This window comes from Sciurus vulgaris (assembly GCF_902686455.1).
Source record: "Sciurus vulgaris genome assembly, chromosome: 6".
Lineage (NCBI taxonomy): Eukaryota > Metazoa > Chordata > Mammalia > Rodentia > Sciuridae > Sciurus > Sciurus vulgaris.
In genome coordinates this window covers 4,080,295-4,101,293 of record NC_136466.1, presented here as the reverse complement: position 1 = coordinate 4,101,293, position 20,999 = coordinate 4,080,295, and the positions used below count along the sequence as shown (strand labels likewise).

The following is a 20,999-nucleotide window of genomic DNA, read 5'->3' as shown; positions in this document are numbered from 1 at the left end:
TCTAGATGTTACATCAATAAAACCCAATGACAGCATGGCAGAAGAAATGACAGAAAAGGAGTTCAGAATGTACATAATTAAAATGATCAGAGAAGCAAACGATGAGATGAAAGAGCAAATGCACGCACTGAATGATCGCACCAATCGACATTTAAAAGAGCAAATACAGGAAGCAAAAGATCATTTCAATAAAGAATTAGAGATATTGAAAAAAACCAAACAGAAATCCTTGAAATGAAGGAAACAATAAACCAAATTAAGAACTCCATAGAAAGCATATCCAATAGGATAGAACACCTGGAAGACAGAACCTCAGACATTGAAGACAAAATGTTTAGCCTTGAAAACAAAGTTGAACAAACAGAAAAGATGGTAAGAAATCATGAACAGAATCTCCAAGAACTATGGGATATCATGAAAAGGCCAAATTTAAGAATTATTGGGATTGAGGAAGGCTTAGAGAAACAAACCAAAGGAATGAACAATCTATTCAATGAAATAATATCAGAAAATTTCCCAAATCTGAAGAATGAAATGGAAAATCAATTTCAAGAGGCTTATAGGACTCCAAATACACAAAATTACAACAGACACACACCAAGGCACATTATAATGAAAATATCTAACATACAAAATAAAGACAGAATTTTAAAGGCTGTGAGAGAAAAGAACCAAATTACATTCAGGGTGAAATCAATACGGATATCAGCAGATTTTTCAATCCAGACCCTGAAAGCTAGAAGGGCCTGGAACAACATTTTTCAAGCCCTGAAAGAAAATGGATGCCAACCAAGAATCTTATACCCAGCAAAACTTACCTTCAAATTTGATGATGAAATAAAATCCTTCCATGATAAACAAAAGCTAAAAGAATTTACAAAAAGAAAGTCAGCATTACAGAACATTCTCAGCAAAATATTCCATGAGGAAGAGATGAAAAACAAAGAAGCAAATCAGCAAAGGGAGGAATTATCCTAAAGGAATTGTCAAATAAAGGAGGAACCAATTGTGTCAAATAAATAAATAAATTAATAAAATTTAAAAAATGAACCAAACGACCAGGAAACCAAACCATATCTCAATAATAACCCTGAATGTTAATGGCCTGAATTCATCAATCAAAAGACATAGACTGGCAGATTGGATTAAAAAGAAAGCTCCAACAATATGTTGCCTGCAAGAGACTCACCTCATAGAAAAAGATACTCATAGAGTAAAGGTGAAAGGATGGGGAAAAACATACCATGCACATGGACTCAGCAAAAAAGCTGGAGTATCCATCCTCATTTCCGATAATGGGGACTTCAAGCCAAAGTTAGTCAGAAGGGATAAAGAAGGACATTTCATATTGCTTAAGGGAACCATAAATCAGCAAGACATAACAATCATAAACATCTATGCCCCAAACAGTGGCTCATCCATGTATGTCAAACAAACCCTTCTCAATTTCAGAAACCAAATAGACCACAACACAATAATACTAGGTGATTTTAACACACCTCTCTCACCACTGGACAGATCCTCCAAACAAAAATTGAACAAAGAAACCATATATCTCAGTAACACAATCAATAATTTAGACTTAATGGACATTTGTAGAATATACCATCCAACCAAGAGTGAATACACTTTCTTCTCAGCAACACATGGATCCTTCTCTAAAATAGACCATATATTATGCCACAAAGTTAATGTTAGCAAATACAAGAAGATAGAGACACTACCTTGTATTCTATCAGATCATAATGGATTGAAGTTAGAAATAAATGAAAGAGTAAAAAACAGAAACTATTCCAATACCTGGAGATTAAACAATATGCTATTATATGATGAATGGATAACAGAATATATTAAGAAGGAAATTAAAAAATTCTTAGAGGTAAATGAGAACAAAGAAACATCATATCACGCTTACTGTGAAGCCATCTGCAGCCACCACTTCATTGCCATGAGGTGAAAGATCTGCAAGGAAAAGTGGAGGGAAATAACCAGAGAAGACTCTTCGCTTCTTCACAGGGCCAGTAGCTGCTCAGAGCTGAGAGCTGGCAGGACATGACACTGACAGGAGCAGAGGCAGCCCGGCCGACATGCGTGTCTTGCTGTCTTCACTGCGGTGCAGGAAGCAGGAGGGTTTCTAGCTCTTTCCACAGCATCTCCTCGTGATGCTTGCACAATGGTGGCATACTTACTTTCCATCCAAAGCTGCTAGAAGGAAAAGCATGCATCCTTTCCTTTTAACCATCAATATCCCGGGAGGAGTCACAAAATTTAAGTAAGGCCTTGATTTTTTCTATCTGCAATTTGATTCCTCTCAGCAAACCTTAACATTTAGGCTGTAAATCTTTTTCCTAATATCCTTAAATTATTAGTCAACCTGTCATATGAAAGGTGCACTAACTGGCTGGGTCCTCCCATTTGAAATTATGGAAAGTGGTATCATGACCCGACTTCATCCTCCCAGGACTCTTTGAGCAAGTTCCTGACCCAATCATTAAAATCAGCAATACAGCTGAACCTAAGAACACAAGCACCACACAGCATTTAACTGGTGTTTTTGGGTTTTGGAGAAATCACATTCCATTTCTCCAGCTAACATCACAACCAATATATAAGGTTATTAGAAGGTGTCAGACTTTGAATGGGCCCCCAACAACAAGCAGTGTTCCACACAGTCCTGGAGTGCCTTTGCACATGTTCTGAATTGTATACACCTGGACATTCTGATACTCTTGCTATTCATCTAATCTTTTAAATGATCATGGTAATTGAGGCATACGTGCAAAAGCATCAGGGATGTCGCGGCCATTTGGCTTCTATTGCAAACGCTTCCCCTACTCATCCAACAGATACTCACTATTCGAGAAATTGGCTTGGACATTATGCAAAGCAATCCACAACCTGAATTCCCTGGTGAGAGACCACTGTCTTATAGTCCTCACTCTGGTTCCGTTGATCAAATGAATTCAAACACCAGGAGAACAATTGCAGAGTACTGATGGAACCGGAGATCTTACAATGGAAGTGGTATTTACAGAATGCCCTAGAGGAAACCCCAATAAACTGTTCATGATCCCTGGGGAGACTCACAGAAGAAATCACAGCCATACCATTAATTCCTGTGCCAGTGAGCCCTAAGGACCCACTGCCAAACAGGGAACAGACCACAAGGCAAGCAATCCTGGTTCACTGCTGGGTCCTCTGCTACTATCAGTGGGAAGCTGCACTGGAAAGCTGTACCTACAGACCTTTGGACAGACATGTCCTCATTAGTCAGGTAGTAGATGCTTCTGTGCTGGTAGCAGAATTCATGGTGGTTAAACTAGTAATAGACTATTGAATATCCAAAAATGGAAAGGTCATATACCTATTCTCAGACCCTTGGTGCGTTTGCAATGGTCCAGCTATGTGGTCTGCAAAATAGAGCACAATTTCTGTATAATTGCAAAACCTATTTAGGGACAAAAGACATGGTTAGAACTTATGGAAACACCTGTATCAATTTTTGTTTCTCATGTGGATGCCCACACTGGAAAATTAGATGAAATTTCCAGACATAATGATACAATGGATAAAATTTCTAAAATTGCAACTTTAAAATTGGTCAATCCAAACCCTTGGACTGTGTCTTCCTGATCTGATACAAAACTTACACTACATAGAAAACCTGATAGGAAAATAGTCACTCCAAATACCACCTCTATTCACATAGAGGATCTTAGGAATATACACAAAGCCCTAGGACAAATAGGCACTCATGGGCTATCGAATTGGTGCACAAGATGCAGTCTTCCTGCCTCATGGCAAATGTGTAATCCGATTGTGAAATCTGGTTCCAATTGTCCAAACTTACTCCAATATTTCCACTGTAACCCTCCATCCCATCTTTCACCCCCACGTTACTTTAACTATCACATCTAGATTGCCTTTATTGAAACATTGTCAAACTTTCATAACCAATATGCTTGTACCATGGTCGATGTCCATTCTGGTTTGAGACTAGCTTGTGCAGCCACCAAACCAAATCAAGTCCCTACAGTCATGACATTATGAACCTGGTGTTCCACGTATGGCACACCAGTAATCATTTCATCAGACCAAGGATCACACTTCATGGGATCTTCAGTACTGGATATCTTTAGATATCCAGTGGGAGTTTCTTCTGGCATACAACCCTACAGCAGCTAGATGCACTGAGCCTTTCAACAGACTGCTGAAAATTATACTGTCAAATTTGACAGAACTCCCCATCCAAAGGGCATTGAATATAGCTGCTTTTGGAGTAAACTCTCGATATAGGCTTCACAGACCTTCCCCGTTCAGTACTGTGTTTCCACCTTCCTTCTTCCTGACACCCAAGTCCCAGGATGAATCCATACCATTATTAACTGACAGATGTATCACACTTTCTAGGAATGACAAATCACTCAGGATGGGCAACATCGTAGGACCAGGACCAGATGTCTCAGTCTGGTCAACCTCTCAGGAAGGTGACAGCATCACCAAACTGAAGGACCTGACTCCTCAATGGTAGACCTATCCACACTGAGAGCACTGTCATCTGACGTCACACTCGCATACCGGATTTTATTTCTCATTGCAATCAAATAACTTATATGGACCAGAAAACCAAAACACATTAAAGACATTGAAACTTAAAGTGATGTGTTGTGTTCATACTCCTGTTGTTTCCCTGTCTGTTGCCTTTATTGTTTACATCACTGGTAGTCTAATCGGACATTTTGCCTTATGTAACCAACTGGTACCAACCAGACTGCCGGTTGGAGACAATGCCTTATCAGAAATTGTGCCATCTGTCTGGTGGAAACTCTAACACATGATCACCTCAGGATGGACACCAGAGTGCCAAGACACTTGTGGAGCACATACCTGGATCTCCTAGTGATCTTGGGTCACTTCCAACTGGAGGACGTAAAATTTCTTCTGCACACAGTCCTAAGGATCTCCGTGGTCTTTGACAGATTTCCTTTTGCTGCCAACACCGGGAGGTACGTTTAACTTGGTAATATGGGGTGCGATATGTCATGGATTCGGATCACTATTGGGTTGGTGGGCCCAGGGCTTGCATCCACAAACAAGGCAGGGGCAAAGCTGAAGCTCCTACCACCACCCTTGGGATCATCACTGGGCTTGTATCCACGGAGGAGGACGATGATGAAGTCGAAGCTCCTGCCACCACTCCTGAATATGGACCTAAAAGAAAAGAGGCCACATTTGAACACGTCAGACCTATTAAACGCCTGTCAGACATCCACATTATATAAACTTGTCTCATGTACACTGGGACATCTGCCTTGGGGACATAACACTTCTATCACCACAAACTTGTTCTGGGTGAAATATGCATTCTGCACGCATGCAGCAGAGACTTATTACTCATATTGTGAGGAGTATTATGAAGAAATGAATCAATTGTCACTGCTTTTCCATAAGGAAGCCACAGCAGTTAACAGCTCTAGCGTTTATGATGAAAACCCTCTTCATTGCTGTTCCACGGAATTCACTAGAAATATAAGAGCTGGGCCCGCCATCCATTCAATATACTTCCAAAAGCTAGCACCAGCTTACCAGGTGGTGGCGATGTCACATCAAGGACCTAATGTCACTATCACATGCATACGGGAACCCGAAGCGTTGGGCCAGACGTGCACCTGCAGACGTGCAGCTTCCTTTAAGTTCTTGTCAGCATACTTCGGCTGTCCTCGTCACAGACGTCGAGACACGACTACGGTGCTGCCAATTACATCTTTTAGGACTGTGGTACCTTTGACCGTCGTACGGAGAGGAGAACCAGGATGGCCCACAGCTGAGACCACCTCACTGACCTGCCTACGCGTGGGCCTGGAGGAAAGACCAGGATGATCAATACCGACTTTCTGCAGCACTTCTGCCCATACCTGAATGGTCTCAGGCGGAATGTGAGGACACACACCTTTTTAACCTATATCCGGGATTAGAAAATGCGAATATATCAGCACTGTGTGTATCTGATTTTCCCAATTTACCGGTTTATGGTAAATTTGAGCTGTATAACACCAATAGATGGGACTACAAAGTTCAGAACATCTTCCTGCCACTGGACATGTGGGCCAGAATTGCAGTTCTGGGAGCCCAAGCTGATGGATTCCCTCTCATCATCACAGACCCGGTGCCTCAACCGGTCCCACAACCACAGGAGTCTTTCAGATGCAGCGCTGAGTCCAGACTCCGTCTTCAGACAAGCACCGTGCCTCAGAGACGGCTCATCTCTGGCTCAGCCATTCAGAAGGAATCCTCCATCCATGCTCCATGTTGGCATGGTTTGCTTTGACCTCCGGCCTAAGGCACTCTTCTCCAAACCTGAACGTGGAGTACCGTTCTACAACACGCTGGCAATTCAGGTGCAAAGGACACCCTTTACAAAGCACCTATCGGCCTGGCAATTTTACCGGAAACAGCACGCTTTATCACCATCGCCGTGCCTCAGATATAGCCAATCCTTCAGAGTTCAAGTCGAAACTACACGAAACTACAGAGAACTAGATAAAGCAACTGCCAGCGGAGGAAGATACGCATTATACGACATGAATACTTCAGAATTACTCCAGAAGAACGTATCCTGGAATGCTTCCCACATCTTCGAATGCAATGAAACTTGTCACGGTACAAGCTGGACTGATTACCCCTTTTATTTTCTCAGATTTAAGGATACAGGAATCAAGATATCTCTTCTTCATCTTCCCAAAGTTAAATAGGGAACTAGGTTTCAGCTTGATTCATCGAATTTCAACCACTGGATGGCTGTCACAGGCTTAACTAGCAACACACACCTCTTTCCAGGAGGAATGCTCTTGGCGCCAACTCACGTTTGGAGTTTGCCGTGTGTTGGCCTCGTACACTGGTGCCACGGTACACTTATTCTATATCCCATGGCGTACGTGTGAAGAATGACATCACTCACTGTGAGTTCAGTAAAGGCAACCCTGAAACAAAACTAAACCCAATCGTTCCAACGACAGACTATGCACCACCCACCCTACGTGAGGACAGACTATGCGCAGAGAGATGTAGGTATACGGAATTTTCCAGGATACAATATGACATCTCAGAAGCTGACAATAGAACTTTAACCTGGTGGCATACCACAGGAATACAACCAAGCAAATATTTTCCTACTACCACTTACCACCATGGACAGCTACCATATTACTTTTACATTCTTCTAAAACTACTTCGTGTCAAGTCGGGGGGAATTGCTGAACTTATTGCATGCGGGGGCATCTGGAATTCCATCCAGTGCTTGACAAAGATCCTCTGGAGGATGTTTGCAAAGGCTCATCCTAAAAGGAATTGCCAGATGTTTTGCTCCGGAGCATGGTGTTTTTTCTGCTGTGTTTTTCTGATAATATATTACTCATTTCAGTCTGAATGGATTGCTTAAGGGGACAAGGGGAATACAACAAAAATTCCAGAAAATATTACCTACAATCTGGAAAACAATGGGTCTTTACCACTAACAAAATTAAAAATAATTTTGTAACCATGCAATGAGTCCCTGAAAGCCTCTGGAGAAAATAGATATAGATCTGCCTTTGTCTCCAACAGGCTGGGTAAATTCTAACGATGGTGGTGGGGTAAAAGAATAAGGTTTCACAACATTCCTTCCTTCCTACAAAGAATAGGTCACCCCTATAATAAACGTTGGTGCACAATAACCATTGGGACCGCTGCCCTCCTGTAGCCCTTAACTCAGCAATTTAGATATTAACCAGATGGACCTAGTAGAGATGGTCACATGAGATTACTTGTCTATCGCTTTAACTGGGAGAATAATAAGAATAGTCTTAGGTCACATAGAGTTTAGATATTAGGGAAATAAACATTGTATTAGCTCATTGATGTAGTTAGACATTCTTAAAACAATTGTGATTAGGTAAGGATAATCTGTAAGGTTGCTGTCTTCTGCCTATGCTTTGGAAACTTCTTTAATATTAACCACGAGACTGCTATTATAGCCTGAAGAAAAATGTATATAAACCCAGCCTTCCCCAGAATAAAGTGGGATTGATTGCACCAGAACTAGAGTCTGTGTCTTTCATTCTCCATCCATCACTGCTGCTGTCTCCCCACGCCCCATTACCTGTGTGGAACCCATGGACTCCTGCTAGGGCTGCACCCCAGCAATTGCGTATCCACCAATCTTCAACACCTCTAAATTGCCAGACTGTTTCTATATCTGGAACAAAATATTCCAGATACCATTGACATTTAAAGATTGCTACACCAAGGATAATGGAACCACTCCTTGTGTGATCAACCATGGCAGATATAATAAGACTCACAAATTCTATACTGCACACTTTAAATGTGCTGTATTATTTCCTCTGTCTCATCTACCTGTCACAATGGATGCACCACCATTTGTCCTGCAAACGGGCATGCTAATGAGACTTCTCATCAAACCACACATTCAACCAGTGGAAGTTACACTCAATCTTCTTGGTGTCTCAGAGAAATTCCAGACTTGCAGCCGGAAGTCTCCATCATTGACCATTGCTACGACTTACTTCTGAAGGCTGTGCCTATGGTAGAAAACCACTGCAGCTTCCGGCCACCAGTGCACTGATCGCAGGAGCCATGATGGAAGAATTTGTGTACAAATAAATTCAGGAAAACAATCTCTGAAAAACAAACTGAAGCCATATGTGTGATATCATCCTCTCTTCACACTGCTACAGCTGAACGCACAAGTTACACACAGAGCAACAATTACTACAACAACAACTGAAAGGCATGTATGCAGATCAACCACTAATCAGCAATCATATTTCCCGACTTCTATCATCCTCATGAAAGGATAGTGAATGCTTACACCTTGAAAGATTACTAGACCATGCTACCCAGGATCTACAAACCCTGATTAAGACTGGACTGGGACATGAAATCGCTGACTGTATTTCCATTCTCAACCCAGCCGAAGACCATACTGTGACTATGGCATGTGTGAAATCAACATCCTCAAAATACCCTTGAGATTAGTGATGATCGTCTATCATACTCAACCCGTGCCACAACATAGGATGAACATGGATAATACCACTTAACCAATTCTATTGTGCCAATCAAGGTAAACCTGCCTGGTACATAGACTCACAACAAGTAGATCAGATCAGTCATAATACCTTTATCACAGCTGCAGATCCAGTTACGGACTTACATTCCGCAGACCTAACAGAAATCTTGTTTCCAGACAGACTAGTTAAGCTGGGCAACTATGCATTGCTAACATGCTCCATGGATAACTATACACTTATGAGACATCACAATGTCACTTTAATGACTCCCTCCATCTACCAGCTAGATGCCCTCTAACTACCAAAGCTGTGCAAGTGGATGTCCACTCCCCCTCAAGGTTTTGTCCTGAAATCTCTACCATCTCCTTTCAAGGTAATCACACATCTATCTTTTGAACCACAAGATTTTGCCAAACAACATCTATTGTTTACCACAGGGGCTTGTGTAATGGGGGGTGAAGTGCGCAGTGTCAATAACCACGCAGACACCGGGAGCCAGGTAAGAGCAGGCGAGCTTGTAGCTGCTGACTCATTTATTGTGGAAGCTTCTTCTTCTTTTATTGAGTACCTATCCAATCAGCGCGTCAATCAGCACATCACACCACTCAAAACCACCAATCACTTAGTCTCCTAGAACCACCAATCATTTGAGGGTTTTGTATTTTGCACCAATGGGGATATATTACTCCACAAACATCTGCTGAACAACAAAGAATGCTCAATACAGCACTTAGCCTCTACCTTACAACACAGTGAGAAGGCAATTGAAGCAGTTGACCAGGCACATTTTAAACGCATGGACATGTCCAAACATGACCTTGACAAAGTAGTAACTTTAGGGGACAAAGCTGCCTTCGTCATGAAACATAATCTAGCAGAAATGGCCCAAGATTGATCTCTATATAAGAGGGTTTTTCATCTTTTTAAATGTAAGTATCTCTGCCTATGCCGATGGAACCCTTGGCACTGGTTGATGGAGCTGTGTGGACTCTTTATTGGCCTAATCCTTATTATTGTTGCCATCCGCATTTTCCTCTGTTTGCAGGAGAACAGAATCCAAGGCGCTCGATGCAGCGGATCTGCGGAGATGCCCGCCGACCCTAGACGCAGACGTCCGAGCTGTTGTTGGTGTCCTGCTCCCACCAAACTACGTTTTTCCAATACCACAAACTCTTTCCACCAGATGGACAATGATCACTTCTAGACCGTTACCCACTTTAAACCTGAAAAATGCCCATGTTGTACCTCTGCCCCTATGTGGAACTGTAAAGTGGATCTTGATGAAATATCCTCGGGTGATTGACTTTGCCATGCTTTGCATCACAATCTACTTACATATTGTTTCCGCAATCTCAGGGAAGATGCGGATCACATTTTACTGCTCTTAAGTTATATTTTTTCTTTGTGTTATTCACCAGTATGCAATATTTTACTTCTTTGTACCCCCTCTACACCTGTTATGTGAGGACCCAGTATCTGAATTATTCTGACTCCTAACCACAGATGCTTACGCTCTTTGGCTATCCCATACCTGATTTGCTGTCGACAGCTCTAATTAGACATGGCTTGTGCAGGGGCTAGGCCTCCCTTCATGTCACTCTTATCCCTTGTGTGCTGTTCCTTGTGTTGACCCACTCGCCCTCTCAGGAGCCCAAGTGGCTCAGGGGGTGGAATGTTATGCGTGATGTACTCTGCTTTGCTTCCTAGACTTGACTTTACTATGTAGGATGTTACATGAATAATGCAAGGTTATGTGTGATATGCAACTCAAATAATGTAACCGTGCGAAAATCCAATGATGTGACCCCAAAAGAGGCGTAACCAATTAGAGACAGTCGAGAACAACCACACCCAGCACCCAGTGCCGTACACCTTATCCAGCCTCGACAGACACAAGAAGAACTATAAGACCCACCAGAGAGCATACGATGGGACGGTGGAGAGCTGAGATGAGGGCTGGACCAGACGTCAGAGAGCTGCGGACATCAGAGAGCTGAGACCCTGGATGACCAGTCAGGTGAGACACCAGAGAAGACGGCCACCAGCCTCTGCTTCCGCCTGTGGTGAACCTCCACACGCCCTCCAGGTTGGATGCACTCCCAGCGGAGCCGGCCTAAGACCCGTCATGGTGAGCACTGAGACGTGGGCATGGGGCCAGGGTTAGGCTGGGACTAGAGTTAGATGCAGTGAGTGTGTGATTGTGTGCGTGAATAAACCAGCACCCAGACAGCGCCCGACTCCCGCGTCTCCTCTTAGCCTCTGGTGACAGGCCCGTGAGGGTCCCCGCCTCGTGCGCTTGGCCTGTGCTGACACGTCTGTCTCTCAGGACGTCATGTACGTCTGCTGTGTCTGATGCTCCTGGTGCCCAGCTGCCTCATCCTGACGTCCTACGGTGCATCCTGGCTGCCGTCCTCCACATGCGCTCCACAGAAGCCCGCAAGAAGGCCTCTGCTACCTGCTCCTCACACTTGGCCGTGGTGGGGCTCTTTTATGGAGCTGCCATTTTTATCTACATGAGACCCAAATCCTTCAGGTCAGCTAACCAGGATAAGATGAGGTGGTGTCCGCCTTCTACACCATCCTCACCCCGATGTCGAACCCCCTCATCCACAGCCTGAGGAACAGCGAGGTCAATGGGGCCTGAGAAAGTGTGTGGCCAGCATGAGGCCTTGAATAGTGACTAGAAGTTTCTCTACGTGCCCCAACAGGAGACTCGGCCACCCAGGCAGGAGGGCAGAGCACCCACGGGGACAGGATAAGGGCCTCAGCGAAGCGAAAGAGGCGAGGAGATCGTGCCACGAGGAGACATGGCAGTTCACCTCCGGGGCTCTTCCTGGGTTTCCCTTCCCCTACCCCAGCCACCGCCAGCCACAAAGCCTTCTGAAAAGCGCTTCCACTTGGGCCAGCAAACCCCGACCCGACCCCTGTGCTAAAAAGTGCTTGGAAACTAGTCTTCCCAGATGCGTTGAAGAAGACGCACAAGGGAGGCGAGAAGGAGCCCTTTCTGAACCCCAGACCCCAGCAGTCACCGGCAGGCAGGTCGACCCGAGAGACCCAGACAACAGACCGCTGCTGGCATGCTCTCCTCAGGAGCTCTGCTTTCTTCCTCTTACTCTAACGAATCCTGATACTTCGCTCCCACCCTCGTGTCCATGGGTTTCCTTGATTGAATTTGTGGGACAGGAGAGCCCAGCCGTTCCCATTGTGAATTCCACCAGCGCCTGGGGAAGGTGCCTCCTGGCCACCATTCCCAGTGAGGCTGCACAGCACACCCTGGTTTACCCCCCTTCAGCTTGGCCTATATCTTGGTGCAAACTGCTAGTAGGTACTGTTTGTGTCTTGATTTTTCCCTCCTAAGATCAATGAGTTTTTAAAATTCTCCTTGTGTCTGCACTGTCAGCAGAGTTTGCTCTTTTATTGCTGTGTGGACCTCCCTGGCCTGAGAGGTCGACGCTCATCAGGCCATTGTTTAGTGGAGAGGTGCATGTGCCGTGTTGAGTGTGAAGCCGCCGTGATCAGAGCTGCTGATGGCCTCCCTTATGTCACCGTGTGTCTCTGTCCTCTTGTCACCTGTGTGATGCACTTAGTAAACTGCTCTGCAAGGTGTCTGCTGAGCTGTAGGCTCACCAGGGATGAACACCAACTCCAGTTGGTCCAATAGTGTCAACACTTTTTCATTTTGGCCAGTTCTTGTGAGCTAATAGTAACGCACTTGGCTTAGAATTTGAATTTTCCTGATGGTTAATGGGCACTGAGGACTTTTCAATTAGCTTATTGCCTATGTACTTATGTTGTTTTTTGTCTAGTGAACTATTTCAGTTTTGGAAAAGAAGTCTGTAGATACTTCAAAAGCAAATGCATCATTGATTCAATAATAGAAAGTATAGGACTCTCATCACACTATTCGGAGTTTTAGACATATAAGTTATATGTTATATATTTTCTGACATCTCTTGTAATTCATTGCCCAATTTAATTAAACTATATTGATATATGTGATATTTCTCTTCCACTTCCTCTGTTTTGCTAGAAACTTTTAATTACACTTTAATTACTCCTTTTAATTACACTATCTTAGAAACTACTGGTCTTCCGTTGGAGGGCTGATTCCACTGAAAATCAGAGCTTTCCTTCAGATGAGTAAAATTAAAATCGGGACTCAGGTGTTCAGAGAATAATTCTTTGGTTAGCAAATGATTATATACTCACAATAATTAATAAGAAATAAATGTGACGCATTTAAAGAAAGTGAAATTCACAAAGAAAATAAATATGGCTAAACATTTATTTATATACCTACCTTTCACAAGCATATTTATGTGATCGTCAAAGACAAAGCACTTAAATTAAAATCATCTCAAGACCCACCACAGTTGAAAGTACCGTCTTCAGTGATTAACAGCTTCCTTTCCTCACTTCTGCAATCTGTGCCCTGGTTCCCTTCACAGCGTCCTTTGCTTGAATGTGCTCAGCTGTCCTCCCTGGTCAGGTGGTGGCAGCAGCCGAGGGCTCCAGGAAGAGCAGGAATAGAGTACGCTAAGTAAACAGAGCTGGGTGGAGAAGAACCAGGACAACGTTTTTTTTTTGAAAAATACTTTTTCTGTCTTTTTCCTCTTTGCTATCATCATTATCATAACTTTAATTCCACATGGTTCAGTGATGCCAAAACCTCGTCCCTTCTCCCCTGACACCGGCCTCGCTGAGGACCCCGGGGATCTTAGGGGCTGTCCTGGGTGCCCACGGCCTGTCACTTCTGCGTGCTCCCGCCACCTCCTTCCCTGGCCGCCCCTGGGGACCCGGCCCCTCCCGCTGCCTGGGAAAGACCGCTGTTTCCGCGGGCGCTGCCACTGGGCTCCCAGGGGCAATGCCACCTGTGCTTCTGCGTGCTGGTGCTAAATGACTCCGGTGCACGGCGCTTCCCAGCCCGGCTCGTCGGGAGGAGTGCGGAGTCCAGGCACCTCTGGGGCCTCAACCCCTCCGAGGACGCTCTCGTCTGCGGGCACACGCCAGGACTCGGGGCTCCGGGGCAAGGTGTCCAGCTCCCGGGTGAGCAAGGAGGCTACGTGAGGAAACAGCCGGGAGAACGTCGCCTGCGGAGTTTCACTGGTGAGGCCGAGGGAGGTGGGCCGAGGGAGGAGGCCCTGCAGGTGCACGGGCGGCGCTGGTGCTCCAGGCGGCCCTCGGTGCTCCAGGCGGCCCTCGGTGCTCCAGGCGGCCCTCGGTGCTCCAGGCGGCCCTCCGAGCTCCAGGGAGGCCCTCCGTGCTCCGGGTGAGCCTGCGGAGGACGGCACCTCGGCCTCAAGGCCTCGCCCCAGCGCTGGGCGTCCGTCCTGAGGCCCGCGGGGTTCTGGGGACTCCTCTCTTTGCCGGGAGCACGAGGTCCCCATGGAGGGGACTTTACAAGCGAGTTTGGAGAAACGAAGCCCTGAAGCCCCCGAGAGTGCTGGGAGAGTCGGCTGCGGAGAAAGCAGCCCGCCTGCAGGCGAGGCGGTCAGAGCCCCGAGCGAGCGCCTCCCTGCTGTGCCCGCGGGAGGCCGGCGCCAGGACCTGCTGGTGAGGGGATGTGACAGCGGAGGGTTTGTTACTTAAAAATGTGGCCCAAGGAGGCATCTACTTGAGGACTAAACCGTATGTGTGTGGCACAACTAGAGGCCGCTAGGTAACTTAGCTTTCTTTTTACATTGTATTTTGAATTTTCATCTCATAAAATGGTGAGCGCTTAGCATTTTGAGAAAACTGGACTAGAATTATGCTTGGTTGAAGATTCCCCAAATTTCAATTTAACAGAAATTTTAAGAGCAGCCAGCAACTGGCACTGGGATAGGCGGTGGATTTTCCCCTTCCCAGATCCCACCTGCCTAAGTTAGTGAATTTTGTTTTCATTAATATTTTCCTACAAATTCAAAATGTATAGCATTCTATGATAATTATATGTGTGTGTGTATATTTACGTATACACACACAACACACTGTTTCCTTTATTGACCTAAAAATTAACTTTGATATATACCACAAGTCAGCTTTCAGAAATTAATTCATTGCAACAATTTAATAACAGAATTTCATTTCAATAAATGTAATATCAATTGAAAATATCAGTAGATTAAAAGACATATAAATGTATCAACTGTAACAAAAGTTTGGCTTTGCCTTGGACACAGAAAACTTAGAGATAAAATTATTCATTAAATCATTTTTACTAACAACATCTGAGAAATAACCTAAATGTAACAAAACACTGGTTAGCTAAATTTTTGTGCATCCAGTTGATATTATGTTAAAAAGCAAGAATCCAAAGACTTGATTGACAGGGTCTGGGAAGAGTCTCTGTGTCACCAGTGAGGTCCTGGTGGTGACTCTGTGTTTACCCCTGGTTTGGGCCTCTGAAAGAATTCTGTTTGCCCACTGTGACCTTTCACCCTTGACACTGAGCTTTTTCCCCTGTCCGTTCCCTATCCTGTTCTAATTGGCCTATTTCTTTCATTCTATTAAAGCTTTTTGTTTGTTTGTTTGTTTTTTTTTTCTGTCTGAAATGACCTACATGATTCGTGCTGATGTTTTTCTCTGTTCCTTTCTCCACACCACAGTCTGTGTTCCCTTAAAATGAAGTGTCTGTTTTGAGCTCAGGTAAACAGTCTATGAAGCATTAAGGACGCTGTTTAAACTTTGGACAGAATTGACTCCTTGCTTCCTCCAAATGTCTAAACTTTAGGTATCCAGAGATGCTTAAAAAATATAACAAGAATTTATAGAAAAACAGATTTAAAAGTTCATGAAAAGTTAAAGTCTTAAAATCACATGAGAATGTATTTGGGGGCCAGTCTGAGGACGGGTGAGAGGTGGGTGTGACGTCTGTGTAGCATCCCTCGCCAACATTACCTGGAATATGTGAAGAGAGGTGGGGAACCGGACTGTGCTGGGCAAGAGCTGCCCCTGAGGGAGAAGCTGCAGGGAGGGCACCACGCTGTCCCCATCCTTACACGTGAACAGGCTCTCTGTGTCCTTGGATTCAAGGGCAGCTTTTACCGTCAATGCAGATGCCACAGCAGGGCAGAGGTGTAATTTCATTAATGATTCTGGCATCATAGACTATTCCAGATTCGGGGTGGTGAGGTAGGCAGACTCATGAAACCTGCCCGTAGAGGTTTCAGGTGCCCATAGACTGTGCACCCGGAGGTGGGAGCCAGGCGGGGAGGGGCCCGCACTGAGCCACGTGGCTTCCTGGGCCGGGGAGAAAACGTGGATGTGGCTGTGTAGATGACGAGAACGCCATAGAAACACAAAGGCAAGCCAGAGATGCACAGGAGGAAAAAGTGATGAGTACTTGAAAAGATTTTGATGTTGTAGACCATTAAAAAAATTCTGTCTTCTGGCAAGTCTTTAATGGCACCTGCAATGGGCCGGCAGTTCTGCTAAACAGGGTTCTCAGCAGTAAATGGTCATGAGGTGACTTTAATAAAGTGAATAATTAATCGGAAAAGCAAAACCAGAGGGAGAATATGCTTCCAGAGATACAGTATTGCTCGTTTTGAGCCTCAGTGATCTGCACTGATTTGGGAAATGTTTGTGACCAAACAGCTCACGGGAGGCTCACTGCCCCTAAGTCTCCATCTGAGTGTGTCATCGAGGCTTCTGAGCCATGGGAACAGCCAGAACAGGGCTCAGGCAGGGTCACGGCCCCCTCGCAGTGCTGGCCTTCTTTGCTCAGGATCACAGCAAAATGCTGCTAGCACTCAGGGGTATTAGAAGTAAGATCAGGGATTCATGGAGTTCATAATAATGAGTCAGCACTTACGGAAAATAAAATATGATCAACTAAATCATTTATATGCTGTCAGTGACTTAATTCTCACATTGTGAAAATTAAAATTCATTATATTTAAACTCAAAAGCAAATTCTCAATGAGATGATCAATTTTTTGGTTGTTAATTTTAGGTGATCGGGTAATGTGTTAAAGAATGCAAAAAACCTATATTAGTGTATCCATACATTTCATCCTTTATTTATAAATATGTATACCCATGTATATAATATATATATTCATGTAAGGGACAGATCATATATACAGGAAATCACAAATAACTATAATGTAAGGATTTATGTAACCACCTTCCATAAATAAATAACATCAACACCTATAATCCCTTTCATGTAGAATAAAAAAGTTATGATTCAAATTCTATACAAAAACAGAAAAGTAAAATATATTTGTAAAGATGCATTGCTGATTTTGACTAAATGTGGCTTTCAATTCTTACACATAAACAAGGATGACATTTGAAATCATCCTACATTTCATCCTCCATGAGTTTCATCTACTTAAAATTTCATTTAAAACCAAGTTTCACTGTTTATTTGTCCACTTGTGTATTTACTGACTTATTCATGGGCTGCATGGAGCATGCCCTTGGAGGAGGACCCTTGCATCCCAAGCCCATAGAGAAGGTCGCTCTAGCATGGTCCACTTATGTTAGTCCTGAGCTCAGCACGTAGGATCGAGCAACTGCTCATGGCCCTGACTGCCCTTGGCGGTGTCAGTCATGAGGTTAACCCAGGTGGAGTGAGTGATGTGGAACTGACCTGTTCATTTAATAAAGAGAAGGCGAAGGTGGACCGAAAACCCATGCAGCAGAGTAGTAGGAGGACCAGGGGAGTCGGGGACCAGTGGCATTTTGCGAAGCGTGTGCAGGTTAGGCCTCTTGAGAAGGTGAGAGCTGACCAAAGACGGGACTTAAATGCAGTACGTGGAATTAATTCACATGTTGAGACTCAACAGAGGCTCACAGGCCAATTCAGCAAGCTAAGCATGACCAAGGAGCGGATCAAGGGCAGGCCCGCTTTGTGGAACAAGTCCTCTGCCAACACCGGCCGAGAAGCCGTGGATCCTGCTTACAGAGTATGCATCAGTAACTCCACTCACCACGTAGACCTACGCAGGGGACGTTGAGGTGCAGCCACTGCTTTCTTGTCCTAATGAGTGAATTCTCTCTTTGTAGGAAGAGCAGAATTTGACATGAGACCCGACAACCTCACTGCCAGCACTGACTTCATCCTCCTGGGGCTCTTCTCCGCTTCCCACTCCAGCCTGGTCTCCTTTTCCTTCCTGGTTGGCGTTTTCATCATGACCCTGATGGAAAATGCGCTCATGATCCTGCTCATCCGCAGGGACCCGTGCTTGCACACCCCCATGTACTTCCTGCTCAGCCACCTCTCCTTCATGGACATCCTGCATGTTTCCAACATCGTTCCCAAGGTGATCGCTGACTTCCTGTCAGGCAGCAGAGCCATTTCCTTTGCAGGCTGTGGGACCCAGGTGTTTCTGTCCCTCACGCTGCTGGGCAGTGAGTGCCTTCTCCTGGCCGCCATGTCCTGTGACCGCTATGTGGCCATCTGCCACCCCCTGCGCTACCCAGTGCTCATGAGTGAGAGGGTCAGTGTGCTCCTGGCTGCAGGGTGCTGGCTGGTTGGGGCCCTCAACGCCACCGTCCACACAGGGCTGGCCCTCCACTTCCCCTTCTGTCACTCTAGGGCCATTGATCACTTTTTCTGTGAAGTTCCTGCCATGCTGAAGTTGTCCTGTGCGGACACCTCACGCTATGAACGAGGGGTTGATGTGAGTGCTGTTATTTTCCTGCTGATCCCTCTCTCCATGATCTGTGCATCTTACGTGCAGATTCTTCTCACCATCCTGCAGATGAAGTCATTGGAGGCACGGAAGAAGGCCTTTTCCACCTGCTCCTTCCACATGGTCGTGGTCCTAATGTACTATGGGCCCTTCATGTTCACCTACATGAGACCCAAGTCATACCACACCCCAGGCCAGGACAAGTTGCTGGCGATATTCTACACCATTGTCACGCCCACCCTCAACCCTGTCATCTACAGCTTCCGGAACAAAGACGTCCTGACGGCCATGAAGAACCTGCTCAGAGGTAGCTTCCCATATAAAAAGTGAACAGGAAATATGCCTGAAGATTGTGTTCTTTCAATCATGAGCCCGAGTGCTGTGTCTGGCGATATTCTACACCATCGTCACGCCCACCCTCAACCCTGTCATCTACAGCTTCCGGAACAAAGATGTCCTGACAGCCATGAAGAACCTGCTCAGAAGTAGCTTTCTGTATAAAAAGTGAACAGGAAAAACAATGAAGCTCAGTATTATCTTTATTTCCCTATTTCACAACTAAAGGACAACTGTCATTAGTTTCCCTGGGAAGATAATAGCTACTATCTCTTCCCGAATGGAAGGAATGCATGTTCCCAACTCTGGCGATCCTGCCTGTGCAGCCCGTTTCACTGTGAGTGCCCACGGGCCCTCTGTGCTGTGATCCTCAGGCACTTACGGGAACTGAAAGATGTTCGACACTCCAGACACCGCCTCTGAACCTCAGAAAGACCTTTTAATTATACCCCATGCGCATCATTTAAAAATACAGACCTATGTTTGTCTCTACTTTTAGGAAACTCAGTAAATCACATTTTAAAACTTTACAAGTCCACAAATAACCCACAATACTCACAACTTAGTTGTGTGGTTTCCACCAACATCTTGGTTCCCTGGAGTGAGAAACACATGTAACTATAAATGCATGCTGACCCGCACATGTTCACTCTGAGTGTAATAAAATTGAGTTACTTTTGCTAGAATTAACATTATTTATTCTTTAAGAACATCCAGAACATTGTCTCATTTCACATATACATAGTTCTGTTTTATGAACCCTTCTAGAAATTCATCCTAAAATTATTGTAAAGAAGAAAATAAATGTCTATTCAGATTTCATAATGGAAAAAAGGAATTCATTTAAATAACATTATTTACATCAAAATCAGAAAACCACATTTTATTGAGGCAAATGTTCCAGACAATTGTATAATATTTTGCTAAGAAGTTGATATTAAATAAATAGTATAAAAACATTTAAGCAAATGTGAAGATGTATAAGACTTCAATAGGCGAAAAGTAGTTTTTCATTCACAATTGCAAATTTAAAATAAGAATAAATGTTATCAATTTTGTTGAATTTGATAAATAACATGTAGGTTACCATGAAACAGAGTACAAAATTTTAAAACAATCTAGCAATATGCATTTTGAACCTTTCATAGATTGTTACTGTTTTAAATCATAATTTAATGAATTTGATATAAAAATATAATAAACAGGTGTCATACACTAATAAAAAATATCTGGGATTTTCTTTCTTGCCTTCATTCCTATAATCTTGTATTATTCCTCCCAGGCTTTCATGTTTTATTTCAACAGATAATTAAGAGAAAATTCGCAGCATGATTGTATGGCGAAGGGTTGCCAGAGTTCCAAGTTCACCAAGGTGCAGATTTCAAAAGCTGAGGTCTTGGGGTGGGAGGGGGCGGCGGGAAGGAAAAACAACAGAATGAGACAAACGTCATCACCCTACGTACATGTATGTACACAAATGGTGGAACTCTACTTCCTGCACAATCAGAGAAACAACAGTTGTACCCCATTTGTTTACAATGCATCAAAATTAAAAAGATTTAAAAAAGAAAAAAAGAAGCTGATGTGTCATACAATGTACACTTTTACTCCTCCCGGTAATCCAACTGGGTCCTGTACCGTAGAGCTGGGGTCTGGAAGACCGAGTGTCATGACATTAGTATCGTCAACATGGGAAGGCCATCCTCAGCCGAGCGGCTCCAGGGCAGCCTCACATCTGGAAGATTATCAAAAGTCACATCACCCTACAACTTCCCTGAAAACAGCATTCGAGGCTGACAGCCTTTGTTCCCCAACTGGAGATATGGAAATAGAAAAGGCTGCACTGAGATTGAGGGGAAATCAAACACCTGGAAACAACAGGTATGTGAAAAAAGTTGTATTTATCTTGGTAAAAAGAATCAAAAAGCATGGTCCAACCTGGACAGGACTGTAAGGAAAATATAAC

General features: G+C 44.3%; 1 protein-coding gene and 1 long non-coding RNA gene across 3 annotated transcripts; one reads left to right on the top strand and one right to left on the bottom strand.

Annotated features, from left to right (window-relative positions):
• Positions 1 to 4,628: 4,628 nt before the first annotated feature.
• Positions 4,629 to 14,118, bottom strand: LOC306663300. 2 transcript variants are annotated; one of them, XR_013764445.1, is made up of 4 exons: positions 13,943 to 14,118; positions 13,440 to 13,607; positions 5,587 to 5,959; positions 4,629 to 5,211 (listed from the first exon to the last, which is right to left on the bottom strand). It is a non-coding gene; the product is annotated as an uncharacterized lncRNA (long non-coding RNA). The 2 variants fall into 2 exon arrangements; XR_013764444.1 differs by having other exon boundaries at positions 4,629 to 5,959.
• Positions 14,119 to 18,191: 4,073 nt separating this feature from the next.
• Positions 18,192 to 19,032, top strand: LOC306663280 (olfactory receptor 2AJ1-like). The gene has a single exon (XM_079143714.1). It carries the CDS (start codon positions 18,194 to 18,196, stop codon positions 19,025 to 19,027), a length of 834 nt encoding a protein of 277 aa, XP_078999840.1. The 5' UTR covers positions 18,192 to 18,193; the 3' UTR covers positions 19,028 to 19,032.
• Positions 19,033 to 20,999: the final 1,967 nt, after the last annotated feature.

Excerpts from the sequence above, each read along its gene's own strand:
- LOC306663280 (XM_079143714.1), top strand. The coding sequence starts at position 18,194 with ATGACCCTGATGGAAAATGCGCTCATGATCCTGCTCATCCGCAGGGAC.